Below are 19,500 nucleotides of genomic sequence, written 5' to 3' on the forward strand. Positions count from 1 at the left end.
TTTACAAGTATTCCTGATTCATGAGTCAAGGTCATAGTGTGGTAAAGTCTGTGGAACCGGTGGAGAGATTTTGACCTTGGTCAGTGATCTCCTAGGTGTCCAGTATACTTGATGATGAACACAAATGTTCCATACTTGTGCTGTCCAATATGGTAGCCACGTGTCCTAAATGTCTATGGAAATCTTGAAATGTGGGGGCTACAACAAATGGCTTTTAAAATTTATTTAATGTTGAATTCATTTGAATTAAAATGTAAACCACCACATGGGGCTGGCGGCTACAGTACTGGACAGCCCAGGTCCAAGTGATCCCTGGAATTTGCAGTAATTGGACAGATAAAAAGGGGTAGATGGCTTGACGCCTCTGCTTCTATACACTGGCTCATCTTCCTTTCAGATTCTTCTTCCCCATGGAATCCATTTAAGGGGAAAACCAGAGTTGTATACTGACTCGGTGCATGCGTGCACACACTGTAAAATGATAAAAAAAAAAATACAAATTGCTTTAATTTGCCTTTCTAACAGGTGATTCTAATCAAGTTTATTGCCCATAATTTTCAGCTTGCTGAGTAGAGCCAAAGCTTCAGCAAGGTTCTGGGGTAATATTTGAAAAAGAAGTGCTCACTTTCATTTGTGGTCATCAAAGCACAGCCACCTTAAAACTGATCCTCCCAGACCTTGGGACCAAAAAAAAAAAAAAAAATGCATCCTTGACAGATTTTTCCCACCACCAAAGTAAAGGTGAAAAAGAAAGAAAAGGGACAACAAGCACACAAGAGTTCTACACTCCCTACTCACAAAACATACTTTCACATGCTGGGCATCAAAATAGACATGTGATCTTATAGAAAATATGTATGTTGAATGATCATGGATTCCCCCTCCCACCCCTGCCCCCACTACCAGAGGCAACCATTCGAGATACTGATTCACAGGCTTGGGAATACTTCCTTTGTTAGCAAGACGTCTGGAGGTCCATGGGGGGAAGTTATCAATTAAGTACTTTAATGATGCTCCAATGAAACATTTTCAAAACTGTGCTTGGTGGGATCTTCATCAAGGGAAAGGCAAGGATTCATGACCACATAGGTTTGGGAGATGTTGAGTTAGATGAAATGAAACTGGTTACTCATTTGTGGAACTTTGTAAAGCAGTATTAATGAGCTCCATGCATCTCTACTGCATCACCAAGTGGTTTGATGATGGAAATCACGTTTTTAACTTGAAAGCATACTTTTGGGGAAAAAAAGTTCAAATATCCAAATGGCAAACTGCTGAGGAAGTGAGGTGAAATTTTTGTATATCATTGGGGACACAGGGCTTCCTCCTTTCCAAGAATATTCAGGGATCTTACTTTGTCTAAAACAGGTGGATTAATGATATACATAAAATTTATTCACTCTAATGACACACACAAGAGCATTATTTACAAAATATAAAATCCTTCATATTAATCATTACTCTTTAGCTTATCTGTGTGATATATTCAGCTGTTTTTGAAGTCCAGCTTTTCTTAAAAGGTGAAAATAAAAGCTTATCTCAGAAATTTTAATTATTTGGTTCTCTCCTTAGTCTAAATACCCATTTGTTTCGTATTAGATTTCTTACTAAAACTTGATTAATCTCACCAAAAAAACAAAACAAAACAAAACGTACTTTCTTAATTGACTTAATACTGAACAAAAGCAACAATTGCAGGTTAAGGGAAACCTGTGTAATAAAATTCCCACTGATCATTTTAGTTTTACATTCTTCTTTCATTTTATTTGACAGTTTTTGTGTTGGTTATAGACAAAATTTGGGACTTAGCCAGCTACACTCCAATGGATGTGTTGGGTTTTGTTTCCCTAAAGTTTGAACAAGTTTGTTCATTTGGGGTTGCTTCATCAGCGAGAAATAAGTTTGAGAGTTATGGCAGAAAATGTGAAATAAATTTATAAGAAGCTACAGTGTATACTGATCCTTGATGCTGAATTATAAAAGGTTTTTGGTTTAACCATCCCAGTTGACTCCAGGAAATTACTAAAATTTTTTTCAGACAGTTGGTTCAATGAAACCCTTGGAATTTTTCACTGAGTTTATGTTCACTGAAGCCAGCTACATTTTAAGCCAAGAAAGAAACATCCAAGCCCAATCTCAATTCTGATACACACATAATCTAGCAAAGAGGGGAAAAAAAAAAAAGATTTCAAGATGAGTGTCTCTCTTCTAGAAGAATTGATATCAAAACTGGAAAATTCAGTTCAGTCTTCCCTCCTTCTATGTTAGAGAATGTCTCCCCTCCCTCCCCAGAATCATCTTGTTAGTAGGATTTCACAGCAAACCCACAATCAATAGTGATGAGTTTTTCCACCAGCCAGGATTTCATACCTGCAGCAATTTATTGCCATACACAGGCTCTTGATACACTACTCTATAAGGAAACAGAAATGTAATGTTTTCAATGCAAAAATGAAATAAATAAAGAAAATGCATAAGTCAGACAGAAATTCCAGAGCACTTCATTTCCAAGTTTGCTTCTCTTTTGTCACTAAGACCTAAGCTTGACCCATTAAACCAAAAGAAGGACCAAGGAATGCCGGACATTATTGAGCCGCGAATCTCTGTAACTGAGAGTAGCAAGCAGGTGGGGGTGGGGATCAAACCGCCCTCATTGTATTTGTGTTATAATTCTGCATGTATTTTTAAAGAAGGAAAAAGGATACTTTCATGGCTTCTTTCCCTTCCAAGAATATTGCATGCACGCTAAGTCGCTTCAGTCATGTCCAACTCTTTGCAACCCCATGGACCACAGCCCACCAGGCTCCTCTGTCCGTGGGATTCTCCAGACAAGAATACTGGAGTGGGCTGCCATTTCCAACAGTTCAAATTAACACGCTCTCTCATTTCTCTCTTTATCTCATGGTTGGATTTCTGGGGCACACCTGAGGATTTAACTTTGATGCCGAATGACGGAGGCAGCTAAGATGACAGTAACTGAATCAACACCTTTTAAAAAAGTACCTTATAATTTTATTTGTCAATTATACCTCAGTAAAGCTATAATTTAAAACAAACAAACATGACCTACAGTGACTACAAATTATTCCTTTTTTCTTTAAAATGCCTTTTTAAAAAAAAATTTAATTTCAAATAACAACAACAGACAGAGCAATTGTATTTCAGGAAGCAATGAATCAGATGGAAGCTACCAAAGCTAATTTTAACATATATGACTACTTGTGTGCCTGTGTGAATGTGTGTTTGTGTGAGAGCATGGGTGCGTGTGTATGCATAGGTCTGGAAAAGCTTCTTTGAAGATGGATGTCATTAACCCACCATCACTTCATTCAGGTCCAAACACTCACAAGATCTCAACAAAACCCTTGGGCAGACTGGGGAGCAGTTTGGGGTGTGACAGTGATTTGTGAATGAGGCAGAGTTTTTCCTGTGCGTGGTTCTAGCTGGAAGTGAAGTGTTCTAGTTCCAAGGCAGACATCAAGGTGACTGAACATTTTAAGAGATGTAGGGACCTGCCTGATAAAGGCGTGTGTGTGTGTGTGTGTGTGTGTGTGTGTGTGTGTGTGTGTATAGTATAGCACGTATATTTTAAGGAACTTCCTTGTGGTCCAGTGGTTAAAATTCTGCACTTCCAATGCAGGGAGCATGGGTTCAATCCCTGGTCAGGGAGGTTCTGCACGCCATGTGGTGGGGGCAAATATATGTGCATGCGTGTGTGTGTCTGTGTGTGTGTGTGTGTGTGCGTGGCCTTCCTGGTGGCTCAGCAGTAAAGAATCCACCTGCCAAGCATGAGACCCAGGTTCAATCCCTGGGTCAGAAAGATTGCCTAGAGAAGGAAACGCCAACCCACTCCAGTACTCTTGCTTGGAAAATTCTATGGACAGAGGAGCCTGGCAGGCTACAGACCATGAGATAGAAAAGAATCGGCCATGATTGAGCAACTAAACAAACAACAGTGAAGAATACTGGATTGGTTAGCCCCTTCTCCAGGGGATCTTCCCGACCCAGGAATCAAACCAGGGTCTCCTGCATTGCAGGCAGATTCTTTACCAGCTGAGCTGCCAGGGAAGCTCCTAGTTCTATGGAGCCTTCCCTTTTAAGTTAGAATTCCACGTTTGTGGAACTATGCCTATAGAAGTTCCCCCACCTCTCTCTCTGTCATTTGAATATTTCAAGTACAGATATTATTCCCTGTGACCGGTCCGCCTCACATGCTCGCCATTATCCTCTCACTTCTCTCCCTCCTCCTTGCCTGTCTTTCACCACATTCTCAGGCTTGCTCAGTGGAGATAATGATGTCCTTCTGTTGGCCCAGGGCTTAAGGGTTGAACTTTGCAATTTGATCCATTTCATGGGCTCAAACCACAGTGTCAGTGAAGATGTCCAGGCAAAAGATTTCATCTCTTTTCTGAAAAAAATGTTTTCTCCTCTGGGGAGAAAACAATGGAGGTGATGGGTAATAAGACTGCTCCTTGATTAGGACCAGGACACAGATGGTAAAGAACTGGCCTGCAATGCATGAGACCCAAGTTTTATCCCCAAGTCAGGAAGATCCCGTGGAAAAGGGCATGGCAACCCACTCTAGTACTCTTGCCTGGAGAAGCCCATGGACAGAGGAGCCTGGTGAGCTACAGTCCATGGGGTCGCAAAAAATCAGACAGGACTGAGCAGCTAACACACTTCATAGAACCATGTGCAGAGAGGGTGAGGTGATGTGGAGTGTGAGTATCATGTTTCTTACACAGGAGGTGCTTAGCTTCCAGATGAGCTGTTGCCTTGCTACCTGGTGACTGACCAGAACGCCCCAGCTGGCCCACACAGAAAGCAAAGTCTCAGAAATAAACACTTGGGGGTTTTATCTGGAGAATTTCCATTTTCCATGTTCCAAAAGCTACTGACACCTCTGTCCTGAGCTCAAACATCACTGAAATGAGGTTGCCTCTTGAAGATCCATGGACGGCAGAGGGACATGAATTCAGAAATAATGTATAGAAGTCATGGTGTCACCCAGAACCTCTTTATAATGGGATTTAGGCATGATACAAAAGTGCACTGGAATCTTATCCAGACATATTTGCTAGATAGCTTCACAGTTGCATTGAGTGTGAGAAAGCTTTGTTACTGTTGTAGCTCACCAGGCTCCTCTGTCCATGAGATTCTCCAGGCAAGAATACTGGAGTGGGTTGCCATTTCCTGACCCAGGGAACTAACCCACGTCTCCTGCGTTGGCAAGCGGATTCTTTACCACTGAGTCACCAGGGAAGCCCTGTTAGGAAGCTTAGGGCTTTTTCAATAAAAGGGAGTAAGGTTAATATTTATATTCTGTATCATCTCTCTTTTTTTTCCTTTCTTTGCTTTCTCCTAGTGCTCAGAACTCTATTATCTTACTCTAGTTTCTACTGAGAGCTTGTCAGGTCTTTTTTTTTTTTTTTTTTTTTAGCTCGATTATTATGTCCTTTTCTCCATTTTCAATAGTTACCTTTTGATCTAATTCCATATTCTTTGCTATCTCCCTGAGTGGGTGAAGACACATGTCCTGGCTAAGTTTGCTTCAGCAACCCTTATTTTCAGCTCCTCCATCAAGGTTGGCCTTATGAGATCCCTGGCTTCACCCTTCAATCTAATGGATTGCTTTGCAAGTCCAAGGACTGTGGTCCTTCCACAGTTGATCATATCCATGTGTTGCCTCTCCTATTATTTCTATATTTTTTCATTAACCTAGTCTACTTTTTCTTCTTTTTCTATTAAAGTCTGGTTGATTTGGGCTTCCCTGGTGGCTCAGTGGTAAAGAATCTGCCTGCAGTGCAGCAAACTCAGGTTAGATCTCTGAGTCGGGAAGATCCCTTGGAGAAGGGCATGGTAACCCACTCTAGTATTCTTGCCTGGAAAATCCCGTAGACAGAGAAGCCTGATGGGCTACAGCCCGTACAGTCACAAAGAGTCGGACACGAGGGCTGAGTAACTGAGCACAGTAGAGAGCTGATTTACAGTGCTGTGCCATGGCCTGCTTTTTAATTCAAAGGAGTTTATGGAAATATGTGCCGCTTAGCAATGAGTGAATGTGTAGGTTTGATAGGCTAGTTATGGAAGCTCAATTGCTACCTTTTCAAGTAAAGGTGTGTGTGTGTGTGTGTGTGTGTGTGTGTGTGTGTGTGTGTGTGTTATGCCCCAGGTAGAAGAGACCCAGGTAGTGACCTCTGTGACCCTCCTTGCTGACTCAGAAGACTTCTCTGTCCTCTGGTGAGTAGCCATATGCACTGGGTCAGAGCAGGGCAGGCAGCCTTTTTCCTGCAGAGCTGGGCTTCCCAGCAAGATGATTTTTCTTTGCACTCAGCCCAAAGGAGCATCCCTGGTTTTTAACCTTTGTTTCTGGCTCACAACATCTTATAACACATCCACCGCCTCCAGCTCTGTCAGGGTATCTATGATCATCGCTGTCTCTTTCTCTCTCTCTCTCCTCAATCCTCTCTTCCCTGCAAAGTTTAAGAGGAGCTATTTCTACAGAGGAGGCTGTGGCTTGCTAGTTACAGGGATCCGTGCAGGTCTTTCAAATGCTGTTTGCTTCGGCAGGACTGGGAGATGCCCGAGGGCTCCACCATGATGTGGGAGGGATGGGAACCTTGGACAACAAAGAGGAGCATGTGCTGGAGAAAGTGGGGTGTGCATAAAAGGTCAGTGGTCCTGGCTCCCATTCTGTTGTCCTTGTTGGGTTGCTCTGATCCACGGTCAAGACAGAACTATCAGAATAGGAAGAAGTGGAGAGCAGACCCCCATTATCTCCCTTAAAAGTAACTGAAGCCAGAAGCTTACAACTCTGCCCAGTAAAATGAAAAAAGAAACAACTGATTTAGATGCAGTAGAGGTGACCAGTGTGTCTAAGACATGTCCCAGGTCCCCTCAGGATGGCCCTAGACCTACTCACTGTGCATTATTTTTAATGAGATTGAACGAGCCAGCCACAAACTCCCTTTAAATAAAAACAGAACCTTGTGTGTCTTTTTATGAACCCCTTTAGTCATCATTTCTTTTTTTTTAAAAAAGGGAGCAGGGAGGACATTTCCAGTTATCTGAACATAGCTGTATCTCAAAGGAGATATAGCTGTATCTCAAGGGGTTGCTATTGCTGTTTAGTAGCTAAGTCATGTTCGATTCTTTGCAACTCCTTGGACTGTAGCCCACCGGGCTCTTCCATCTGTGGAATTTCCCAGGCAAGAACATTGGAGAGGGTTGCCATTTCCTTTTCCAGGGGATCTTCTTGACCTGGGGATTGAACCCGTGTCTACCGAACTGGAGGCAGATTCTTTACTGTCTGAGCCACCAGGGAGGCCCAACTAAGTCCTTGCTTCCTCCATATACATGCTCCATCCAGAAGCTACCCTAGCGGAAGGGGATAGATTGATGTTTGTGATCAGTGGATACCTGAGGATATGGAGGAGGTCAGGCTCCTTAGCCCCTGCCTGTTTCTCTATTTAAAATGGTACAAACTCAAAGCTTGGAAAAAGAGGACTTGAGAAGGAGTGGATGGAGGTGGACACACAAAAAGGAAACTGGTTGTTCCCTGGGTGAATAAAAGATAGGTAGGTTCTTCTTTCATTCTATTAAGGGGAAAAAAAAATAAAAACTAACCCACAGATTATAATAAATATACTTAATATAATAATAATAAAACCCAAGTTCATCATTGATGGAGATTAATACTCTGGCTCAAAATTGTAATTATTTAAAATTCAAAGGGAAGAAAATTAAATAACTAGCATCTTTCCTATTTTCTAGTAAATTGCCTCAATTTGATCAGGAATATGGCTATATTTTTCTTTGGTATCTAGTCTATAAAACAACAAATACGATTCCACTGAATTTATTTGAGGTCACTCATAATGAAAATAATGATGTGATTTAGAAAATATCCCCCATTTCTTTTAAGTTGTGTTTACTCCAAGTCATTTTCATGACACTGATGCTAATATCGTACCATCGGTGAATAACTACCTCTAGATCAAGTTAGGTAAATTTCATTATGGCCCCATAATGAGAAACTTCCTCCTCTTCTCCAAAAGCGAGAAGCTTAATAAAGTGGTACCACTTAACAAACAATCCTAAATAGGGCTAATAATTCTAAATCAGGTAACTGTTTCGGGGAAGTAGAGGGAAATCAGGGGTTGAAAACAATAAGAATTGAATGCTCAAATGGATCTACATCTTGTTAGGAGATGTTTCTTGCTAAAACCATCAATGTGGAGAAAGAAAGGGAGAAACGGGGACTTGAGGGGAATCTTTCTAGGGCTGTCATGATAAATAATTCAATGAATACAAGAAAACATTAAAAACATTAGCCATGAAAATATCTTTTCACCCTCTACAGCTGGTAACTACAGCTGTCATCTTAAATATTAGACTGAAAACACAGAGACCCCAATTGGGCATTTGGGAGAGAATTTCTTTTCGCGGCAAAGTCTTTAATTGGACATGGGGAAAAAAAGTCAGTATTTTTATTTATTTTGAATAAATAAAATTCTTCTATTCTGAAATGAATCAAGGAGTTCATTCCACTCACTCAATAGCACGATGGCTACCGTGAGCAGAAGGCCATCTGTCCTCCGAGCCTTTGACTCTTTCCCATGAGAAGTGGAAATAGGTGGCACCCAGCTGAGAAATCGCAGCAAACTTGTAAAAAGAATGACTCCGGCGAGAAACGAGGGTGGCATGCATGTTAATGGATACTTACATAAATGTCTGCACCATAAAATCCATCCTGGTAAACAACACTGCAAAGATGCACACACAAAGAAAAACATTCATATTAGTGCACTTCCCCATGCAGACACACCAACCCCTGCACGGGCCAAGTTAGTCTGGTCACAAGGGCCAGCAAGACACAGGAACCGGGGATCGTTTCCACACTGGTTAAGGAGGCTGGAGACAACAGCAGGCTGTCAGACTGAGGAAAATGAGGCTGGGGTTCGGTGGGGGCCCAGAATCAGGACACGGCAGCAATGCTGTGCTGGGCAGTGGGCTTTCCAGAGGGCTGCAGATGCAGACAGGATTCACGTATGTTTCAAGTGGCCCACGCCGATACGAGGATCGGGGTTTGGATTCAGCCAAACCCCTAGCTCCTTCCCAGAAAAACAAATCATCTGCTTAAAATACATGATTGATAAGTATAGGGGTACGGATGTCATGCTTTCAATAAGCATTACAGCTGAATGATCTCAGGGGAGCTGAGATCTAAAGGATTTCAGAGATTTTCTTCTATATTCTTTCACACTCTAGTATTTCACATTCTAATGTTTGGTAATTCCATGTGCCCCTCTATTATGGGAAAGGGAGGGGACTATCTCTAGTTACATGGTCTGTGAACAGGTATACAGATGTGTGTGCAAGAACACAGGTGTGCATTTGTGTATGTGTGCGATTCATGTACATGTATGCATGCATGCTTGCTCAGTGCCATAGTCGTGTCCAACTCTTTGTGACCCCATGGACTGCAGCCAGCCAGGCTCCTCTGTCCATGGGATTTTCCAGGCAAGAATACTGGAGTGGGTTGCCATTTCCTTCTCCAGAGAATCTTACCGATCGAGGAATCGAACACTAGTCTCCTGCATTGAAAGGTGGATTCTTTCACCATGGGGCCACCCAGGAAGCCCCCAGATTTTTGCATATATGGATGTTTGTTTGTACATGTAAATGCATGTGTGTGCATGTGTTTATGAATGTAGATACTGTGCATATGATGCATGTAGTAATATGTGTTTGCACATCTATATGTACTCATGTGTCACCTGTGTGCACATGGCTATGTCTGTGTGTACATTCACATAAATTATATCCAGACTGATGGCCAAGCCTCACAGCAGCTCTCTGATCCCTGGCCACAGAGTGATGCCAGAGAGAAGGGACTTCACAGGAGGGGTAAATACAAGATCCTGGACTTCTCCAGAAGTCTCATGGTTTACCCTGAGCAAAACAGCCAGAGGAAGAGGCTCTGTAACCCTGGGAAACCGGTGTACAATTCCTAAGCATTGAAACGGGTTTAGTGAGGACCCCACATAGCCTGCACACCTCACAGGCTTTTGCCACGATCCCAAGACGTCTCAAATATAAAAACGCAAGTTTCTAAAGGCATGTTTTCCAAAGGGTAGCTGTTGTTATTACAACCTTCCCATGGAGTTTACAGATGATTTATGATTCTGGCAAAGGACCCACGTGCCCCACCGTTGAATGGAGCTGGGGTCCTAACCGAAAACATGATGTCAATTACCCAAGGATTTCAGCAGGTTTCAGGAGCAGAGCACACCCACAGGAAGGCTGAGCACACTGAGAGCCGAGGGAGGCACCGACAACACATACATGCACACACACACACGGCAGCAACACTGCTTTGCTGGAGAACACCGCATGGGCTTCTCAGAGCTTTTCTGAGTTGAAGGGCTAAACCCCAAGGACCATCGTCTTTAAACAGGGCGCAGAGATTTCACACACTAAGGAGGCTGGTAGGCATGGCTTTCAGCTGTCTTCATTTGGATCAAAAAGGGCTCCTGTTCACAAGAGCCTTGTCAAGCAGCGTCAAACCCTAATCCCAGATACTGAGTGTGTGGCATCCTGAGCTAGGCTTTGATTTTGCTTTCAACGCTTCCAACATAAAAGAATACTGTCTGCTGGGGGTCAGAAGGCAGGGCTGGCCTCTGCCAACAAGACTGCGCCCAGCACTGATCATTCAGCCAGATCAGAGCGGCTCTGAATATTCCTTCATGCTGTCACACCTTTTGCACGTGCTGATCCTGGTGTTGGGACAGCCTCATCTCCTCATAACCTCCTCCAAAAGCACAGCACCACACGAGAGCCAAATTAGACGGGAAACACACGGGCCTCTGGATCACAGCCTCAGCAATCAGCAGCTAGGGGCCCTGGAACTAATGATCTGAGCAACCTGAGCGTCCCTTCTTTGGCTGCGAAATGGGGAAAGAGGTGAGTAGGTGCCCACGTCAAGGGAGGATTATGCAAAGAAGGTGAAAGTGTGAGCTGCTCAGTTGTGTCTGACTCTTTGTGACCCCATGGACTGTAGCCTGCCAGGCTCCTCCATCCAGGGAATTCTCCAGACAAGAATACTCGAGTGGGTTGCCATTCTCTTCTCCAGGGGATCTTCCCAACCCAGGGATTCAACTGGGTCTCTTGCATTGCAGGCAGACTCTTATACTGTTTGAGCTATCCAGGAAGCCCAAGGTATCTGCAGTTGTAGCTCTAGTCAAAGACTACACTGCTATGAGTTTTATCCAGTGTCCTCCCCCCACCACCAAAACGGAGTTCTTCCTCCTTCCTGTAAATACCAGCATCATGTTTTCTGACCCTCTGATCCTTGCTTGGTCCAGTAATTTTAAATATCAGTCAAATATGAATGGGGCATTTGTGAACGGTGCTCATTTCACCCTGACAGTTGTACCCAATAGCTTCCTCAACACTGTATCTCATTTGATAGCTAACATATCACTTTCCACCCTGAAGATGTAAATAAGTATCTGTTGAGTGACTACTGCCCATCAAGGGGGAGGGTTGGCCATTAGGAGGTGACAGAAGGTGACCCAGAGCAATTCTAGGTAGAATCCTCTTCTAGTTATTCAACATCAGTAACTACTGTCAAAGGGGGAGGGAGATTAAATTTAAAAACTGGACCTTGGGAATACCCTGGAAGTCCAGTGGTTAAGACTCAGTGTTTCCATTGCAGGAGGCATAGGTTCAATCCCTTGCCAGGGAACTAAGATCTCCCAAACAAACAAACACAACTCCTCACAACTAGACTCTGACTTAGAAGACCAGTACAAGAGGCTAGATAGATGGTGATGTAAGAGTGAACAATATAATAATATTTAGCCAAATATTAATATAGATTCGAGTATGGGAAGGGATGCGTGCATGCTCAGTGGCTTCAGTCGTGTCCTACTCTTTGTGACCCTTTGGACTGTAGCCTACCAGGTTCCCCTGTCCATGGGATTTTCACAGTCAAGAATACTGGAGTGAGCAGCCATCTCTCTTTCTAGGGGATCTTCCCCACCCAGGGATCAAACCCAAGTCTCTTGTGTTTCCTCCACTGGCAGGTAGGTTCTTTACTGCTGAGCCATCTGGGAAGCCCCGTGCCTGTCCTTTTAGTCTGACCTAGTTATCATGACCCCACTGAGTCCTCAAAATACCCTTATGAGATGGATAATGCTATTATAGCCTCTTCTGACATCAGAAAAGTGAGACAGAGAGAGCTAGGTATTGACAAAGCTGGGACTGTAGCCTAGCTTGTATTGTATTGGCTTCACAGCCCAAACTTTTAATTGCTATGGCAGGCAGCAGTGGTCAGACTTCAGCCAGCATCAGAACCACCTCGAGGGCCCATCAAAACACAGATGGCTGGGCTCCATGCCTAGCCCAGAGGTTCTGAATCAATAGAGCTGGATGCAGAGGGAGGGGGAGGTTGGGTTTAAGAATTGGCATGTTTAACAAGTCCCAGGGGAAGCTGAGGCTTCTGGTCCAAGGACTAAAAAGCTTATTGCCCTACAGAGCGCCACCCTCCACGTGTCATCTTACATGACATTCGAGAGAACGCTGGAGGCCAGCCTCCTAGCGGGCGTGCGTGCTCAGTGGCTTCAGTTTTCTCCGACTCTTTGTGAACCTATGGACCATAGCCTGCCAGGCTGCTCTGTCCATGGGATTCTCCAGGCAAGAATACTGGAGTGGGGTGCCATGCCCTTCTCCAAGGGATCCTCTCCACCCAGGGTTCGAAACCATTCTCTTACGTCTCCTGCATCAGCAGGCGGGTTCTTAACCACTAGCGCCACCTGGGAAGCCCAGGTCCTATTCTAAATAGGAACTGTTTTCAAGGAAGCTCTTACAAAGACTCATGATGGTTTCCAAGAATGTATTCAAACATTTTTAAAAACCTCACTAAACAGGTGCACTCAAAATAACATAAACGAAGAGAGAGGAGGGTGGGGGGTGATGTCTAATATGGAGCTCTCGATATATGAGCCATGGCCCCATACAAGAAAAGAGAGCTACCATCATGCATAGAACAGGTGCAGCCCCATTTTAATGCAGAGGCGGTCGGTCTAGCCATGCAAAGGTAATTGTATTGCTTGTCAATCACTTTGGGACCGCAATATGCTTTTGCAAGAATGTAATGCGAATGCACATCTCATTTTCTTAGAAAGGTAATAACAGTAGTTAAATATTTGGATGAATGCAAGCAGGGGATGATTGCACTACAGCAAATTAGTTTACGGAAAAGGAAAGAAAGTATGGGATACCCAGACTATACAATCTGTTTGAATAATGTAATATATCCCATCCACCAATATATTCTTAAAGGAAAGGTTATTTAATAATGGTGTATCTTGCTGCCCCTTCCAAATGGAAAAAAAAAAAATATTTGTAATGCATTCAAATGCATTAAACCATAGCTGGTTTAGAATGGATATCAGGTGGGTCCATAAACTCACTGGCATTTGTACAGCATTGTGCGGTGTGAGGACACTGACATCTTCCCAGGGAAAATATATATTTTTTGAATTAGATTATCAAAGACATCTGTGACATTCCACTTTCTCCCCCCAAATTTCAGAACTACTCATTTATGGTGTTTGTCTCATAACGCACTCAATGAAGAGGCTTTCTTTTTAATGTGAGAAGTTACATCTTAGAACTGGCTGAGAATTTAAACAAGAACTCACAGCAAAACCAAAAATAAAGCCAAACAGCTAGAGCGAATTCTGAAAGTATTCTGAGAATAGGTGATAATGACTGTAGTTTCTAGTGTTTATGTTAATTGAGAAAGTTCCTGAGCATCAGATAATAACATCTGAGCATGAGACATTTATAAATTAAAACCAGAAAGCATGGTTGATTCACAGAAAGAAAGGTTCACCCACATAGTTTCACAGGTTTCTTCAGGATCTAACCTGAAAGCACCCACTAAAGTGCTATGTATGGGCTTCATTTTTGTACTGGCCAACTGTATAAAGTTTCTCCCAGGGATCTCACCATATCTTTTTGCATTCAGAGGAGCATAGTCTCCTCAAAATACTTCACGAGGTAACTCTAAGAAGTTTCACATCGATGTGTCCTAACAGGGCTTTCCAGGTGGCTCAGTGGTAAAGAATCTGCCTGCTAAGACAGGAACCACAAGAGACGTGGGTTCAACCCCTGGGTTGGGAAGATCCCCAGGAAGAGGAAATGGCAACATACTCCAGTATTCCTGCCTGGAGATTTGCATGGCGAGAGGAGACTGGTGAGCTACAGTCCATGTGGTCACAAAGAATCGGACATGACTGAGCAACTGACCACACATGTGTCATAATTAATGACCTGAGAAAGTGCAGAATACCTTGCTCAAAAATATCCTGAGAGCCAAGATGAAAACCTGTTGCAAAATGCTGGATGTTTCACTTAGAATAAAGACAATAATTTAAAAATCTCCTATGGTTCTTTCTATTTCTATCCTCATACAAGATGCCTGTTACACAGTAGGACTGGATACATATGAGTGTGCTAAGTCGATTCAGTCACGTCTGATTCTTTGGGACCCCAGGACTGTAGCCTGCCAGGCCCCTCTGTGAATGGGATTCTCCAGGCAAGAATACTGGAGTGGGTTGCCGTGCCCTCTTCCAGGGGATCTTCCCAACCCAGGGATCACACCCACTTCTCTTATATCTCCTGCATTGGCAGGTGGGTAGCTTCCCTTGTGGCTCAGAGGGTAAAGCGTCTGCCTACAGTGCGGGAGACCCAGGTTCGAGCCCTGGGTCAGGAAGATACTCTGGAGAAGGAAATGGCACCCCACTCCAGTACTCTTGCCTGGAAAATCCCATGGGGTCACAAAGAGTCAGACACGACTGAGCGACTTCACTTCACTTCACTTCTTTACCTTAGCACCACCTGGGAAACCCAGAACTTAATAAGAGCTGTTTATTAATTAACCAAGAACAAGAACTTGATGAAACCAATCTCATGGGGTTTCGTGGGGAGAGGATTATGGTTTAACCACTGTCCTGTAACATCTGGTGTTGTACTGAGTCTGGAGTATGTGTTTCTGATGCTTCCACCTGCCATCTTCATCCACAGAGCGTCAGCCTACAAGCTCCCTCAGATGGCAATCACTCAATGGGTAATTTCTCCCCAGTGTGAGTCCTAGGAAGACACACTGGACATGGTGTCTGACACTGACTGTGGGATCAAATGCAAGAAGAAATATGGATGACATGGTCCCTTCAACTCTCTTTGACACTGTTCACTAGTTAATATTTTGTTTCCAATCTACAGATTCCATTAGCTACTTGAAGTACCTCTGTCTGAAGCCATCTCTGTGGCTTACATGGGATGGAGGTCAATTAACAGCAGGCACCCCATCCCACCCCCCACAGCCCAGGGGTAAGTAACTCATGGATGCATAAATGTGAGTGTTCAACTCAAGCAAAAGGGGACCTTGAGAAAGAGAGGAGTATGGGCAGCTAATAAAATTCAGTTCCTATCTCAGCAACAACTACAGTAGCTACAGTTCACTTAACACATGCCATCTGATGGAATGGATGGAGTTGTAACCTTACACTCATTTCCCTACTTAGTCCTCTATCAACACTTCAGAGGCAGGTAGAGTCTTTACCCAGCTGCTAAGGCAATTGTGCCTGCAGAGATTCAGTCAGCTACCAAGGGCAGTATGAGACAGAACAGCAGGAGGCAATCTTATCTGCCCGGTAGTTTGTGTCTTTATAGGAGTGCAACAATCCTATTGACTGTGTAGGTATTAGCTTTCTAACTTATCACCCATTCTCACTCAGTTAACGTTGACAATCAATAAGGAGTTAGCTAACGCAACCTAAGGCTTTTCTCTCATTCCTGTGATCCTGGTCCAGGCAGAATTCCCCTCCCCAGGGATGATCATGCATTAATGTCATAATAACTTTCTGTTCAGCTATAAGAGAAAGAGAAGACAAGGCTCTTCATAACCTATGTTCTTTATTCTCTGGGAGGAACTTCAGAAAATGTCAGGATGTGGAGGAAAAAACCAAATCAGTAAAAGGAAATGAATGAATGCCAGGGCACCCTCGGTGAATCTTCCTGGGTGACTGCTGTGATGTTGGATACTTCCAAGGGTCACCCAAGGTTCCACAAAAGTGGCCATGGAGGTTCTGTGGATGTTTTCCAAACTCCGCTCCCTCCCCTTAAAGGAAGCTATACATAGACATAGGGTAAATGACACATTTTCGGTTGAGATTTTAGTAACAGTGTTTTCAGATTAGATTCTTTACAATAAACAGTTTAGGATGACAGATATGTCTTCAATTGGTGACAAGGGAAATAATAAATTCTCCCTCCAAAATGCAGTTTGCTAGATGATGGCTTATAAAAAAAGAGGGGATCTCTGAATGTGAGGGAAAATCACAGAATGAGATTTTAGCAGGACAACTTAGGAAATGACTGGAATTTTTCCTGATTGGGTTTTCTTTCCTTTTTTGGTTTTAGTTTTTTAAAAAATTATAACAATTTTTAATTGAAGTGTAATTGATTTAGAAGAAGGGGGCGACAGAGGATGAGATGGTTGGATGGCATCATCAATTCAATGGACATGAGTTTGAGCACACTCTGGGAGATAGTGAAGGACAGGGGAGGCCTGGCGTGCTGCAGTCCATGGGGTCGCAGAGAGTCGGACACGACAGAGTGAACAACAACACTCCCTCAAAAGCCTATCTTACCACTTCCACATGTGTTAAAATCGTTAGCATCTACGGTGTTCCCTGTGCCTGCCTGTAAGAAACTCCTTCAAAGGTGCCATTTGCCTCAGCATCCTCAGCTCATGGAGCTGAGAGAGGCAATGTTAAACTGAACTGGACTGGAAGAAAGACAGTCAAATCTAGTAGCTGGGAAACCAAAGGACTCTGAAGACGAAAAACTACAGGAAACCCACGCCATCCCCTGGAACACCTGAATCCTGATGACATCACTTCCTGGAAAGAGACGTGGGTTTTTCAGCTTCTCTGCTACTTGCTTCAGTCAACACACATCAGGACTCTCCACTCCAGCCAAGGTCTGCTCTGTGTCCTCCTTGGTGCTCTTTCTTTGAGGATGAACTGCCCCATCTGCCCCACCCCCTCCACCATGGACTCCTTCAGCTTAAGCCAATGAAGGAAAAGGAGCCTTCACTGAAGATGCTGAGTTCACACTTTTTCACTTGGTACCAATGCACTCCAGGCAGTTTATAATCAGTGCACTCCAGACAGTTTATAATCCAGCAAAACACCCAGGCAACTGGCTGAATTTCCTTCTTTTGACCAGTACTCTGCTCTAATAAAACATGCAGACATGGGCATACACATCTCTAGCCTTTCTAAAATTTCTAGTCCTCCTGTCTTGAGAATTTTATCTTTCTAAGTGTGATTTCAGAATTCCAGCCATAATATCGCCAGCAAAAAGGCAAAATCTACCATTACAACCAAAATGATTAGGAAGATGGCTGGAATATTAAAGTGAAATCATGTACAAAGCAGTCACCAACAATGTGTTTTACCACTTGGAGACGCCTAAGTCTCTCCCTGGCAAATGTGGCGTTCATTAGTTATGCCTGGTTATTCCTAGCAAAGAACAAGTTCATTACAAGTTAGCAAATTTCAATTTTACAGCAGGTGTGTTATTCAGAGATTTTTTAAAATAAATTGCTCATATGAGGATATTTTTCTGTTTGGTATAGTAATGAGATATCAACGGTATGTAGACCAAAAGCAACAATTTTCATCTACTGACGTAAGATAATGATTTTCAGACAAACTAATATGATATAAACATGCAATTTTACATGGATGGCTTATGAATCTTGCTTCAGTCATCACATGAGCCCAGAGGGTAATTCTTTCTTTTCTTCATTACTCATTATGTGACCTTGGGAATGATAAATCTTTGTTTCTGCCTTTCTGGATCTATAAAGTGGGCTCAATACTGTGGACTGGAGATAATCACTATAAAATCAATGATTCCTCACAACACATGGTCAGATATAAAAGGCTTAGGATACGCAGATGTATTATTTTGGAGGACTGTGAGAATTTAAGGTCACTTCATTCTTGGTTTGCTATCATCCTTCACCTTTCCAGTAAAAAAAAAAAAACAAAAACAAAAAAACAAACAACTTTTTTGCAGTAGAAGCTAGGAATTGCCCTAAGAAGCTCAGAATTAATCTAAGTCTAATGATCATTTAAGAAATGATGGACATTGTCTTATTTCTCTGCTTTTATTTCCCCTTCCTGATGATTTCATAGAGTCTCATTTCTTAATAGCCTTAACTTTATTTCTGTGCATTTGTTTTTAAAACACTTCAAATGCTCTACTCTGGAATGGGTGAGATATGAATAAATAATGAACAAAGAGCGTCTCCCTTTGTCATCAACATAATAGACATGATCTAGGCTTATTCCGGTTTTCTAAAAGACAGGGAAGCTGAAGAGCTATAGAAAATGCATTTAACCCTTTCACACAGTCCTGAATATAACTAGATTCCTTCTGGAGACCAGAAAGCCAGTCCTTGGCCAGAGAAGGCTTGCGCCAGACTGTGCTGAGTATCGCTGAGTTTTCCTTGTGTGTGTGTGCGCTCAGTCATTTCAGTTGTGTCCAGCTCTTTGTGATTGCACGGATGGTAGCCCTCCAGGCTCCTCTGTGGGATTTTCCAGGCAAAAATCCTGGAGTGGGTTGCCATGCCCTCCTCCAGGGGCTCTTTCCGACCCCGGGATCAAACCTGAGTCTCCTGCATTGGCAGGCAGGTTCTTTACCACTGATCCACTGGGGAAGCCACATTTGGATCCTGGCAACTCTTTGTGTTGGGGGGCTGGACGGGGGGCCATCCTGTGCTTTGTAAGATTTTTAGCAGCATCCCCAGCCTCCACCCAGTAGATGCTATCACCAGACTTTCCCAGTGTCCTGTGAGGACTACTGCTTGAGGGACTTCCCTCTCTCCGACTCCAGGGGGCCAGAATATTCTAATATTCTAGAAGGATTCCTAACAGCACAGCAGGGACCCAGAATGTACCAGGAAGATTCCTAATAGCAAAGCAGAAAGGGAAGCACTTCGAAACTGCAGCCCATTATACCAGTACTATTTTTTTTTTTTAATAGCATTCACCACTATTCCTTGAGATTCACTTGGCAACAGCAAAGTCCATGCAGAGAAAGACCAAACGGGCCATGGGGAACAAATTAATCTGCAAACAAATTCTCCTCAAAGAGGGAAAAAGGAAAGCAAAACCATTTTGGAAAAATCCCACGCAATGAGTCAATTCCAATTTCTTTGAGCTTCAAGAGTACACCTCCTCACCTAATTTTCTCTTCTGGGCCAAAAGTTCATACACCTTGAAGCACAGGATATCTTTGGGGAGGGGGACAAGGCCACCCTGGTGATTTTTCCGTCTTAAACCCTCCCCGTCCCCCCAACAGAGAGACTCAAGGGGCGTATGTGATCCAACCTCCTTAATCACCAGATGTTTG

General features: G+C 43.3%; 1 protein-coding gene across 6 annotated transcripts in view; it reads right to left on the reverse strand.

Moving 5' to 3' along the window:
- Positions 1–19,500, reverse strand: part of RBFOX1 (RNA binding fox-1 homolog 1) — a 397,999-nt gene that overhangs the window by 44,423 nt on the left and 334,076 nt on the right. For all 6 annotated transcript variants that reach the window (XM_052636094.1, XM_052636096.1, XM_052636093.1 and 3 more), the window contains exon 10: positions 2,371–2,413. In XM_052636094.1, the coding sequence (XP_052492054.1) occupies positions 2,371–2,413 (43 nt within the window). The remainder of the gene's footprint in view (positions 1–2,370; positions 2,414–19,500) is intronic.

Source organism: Budorcas taxicolor, chromosome 2 (genome assembly GCF_023091745.1).
Source record: "Budorcas taxicolor isolate Tak-1 chromosome 2, Takin1.1, whole genome shotgun sequence".
Classification (NCBI taxonomy): Eukaryota; Metazoa; Chordata; class Mammalia; order Artiodactyla; family Bovidae; genus Budorcas; species Budorcas taxicolor.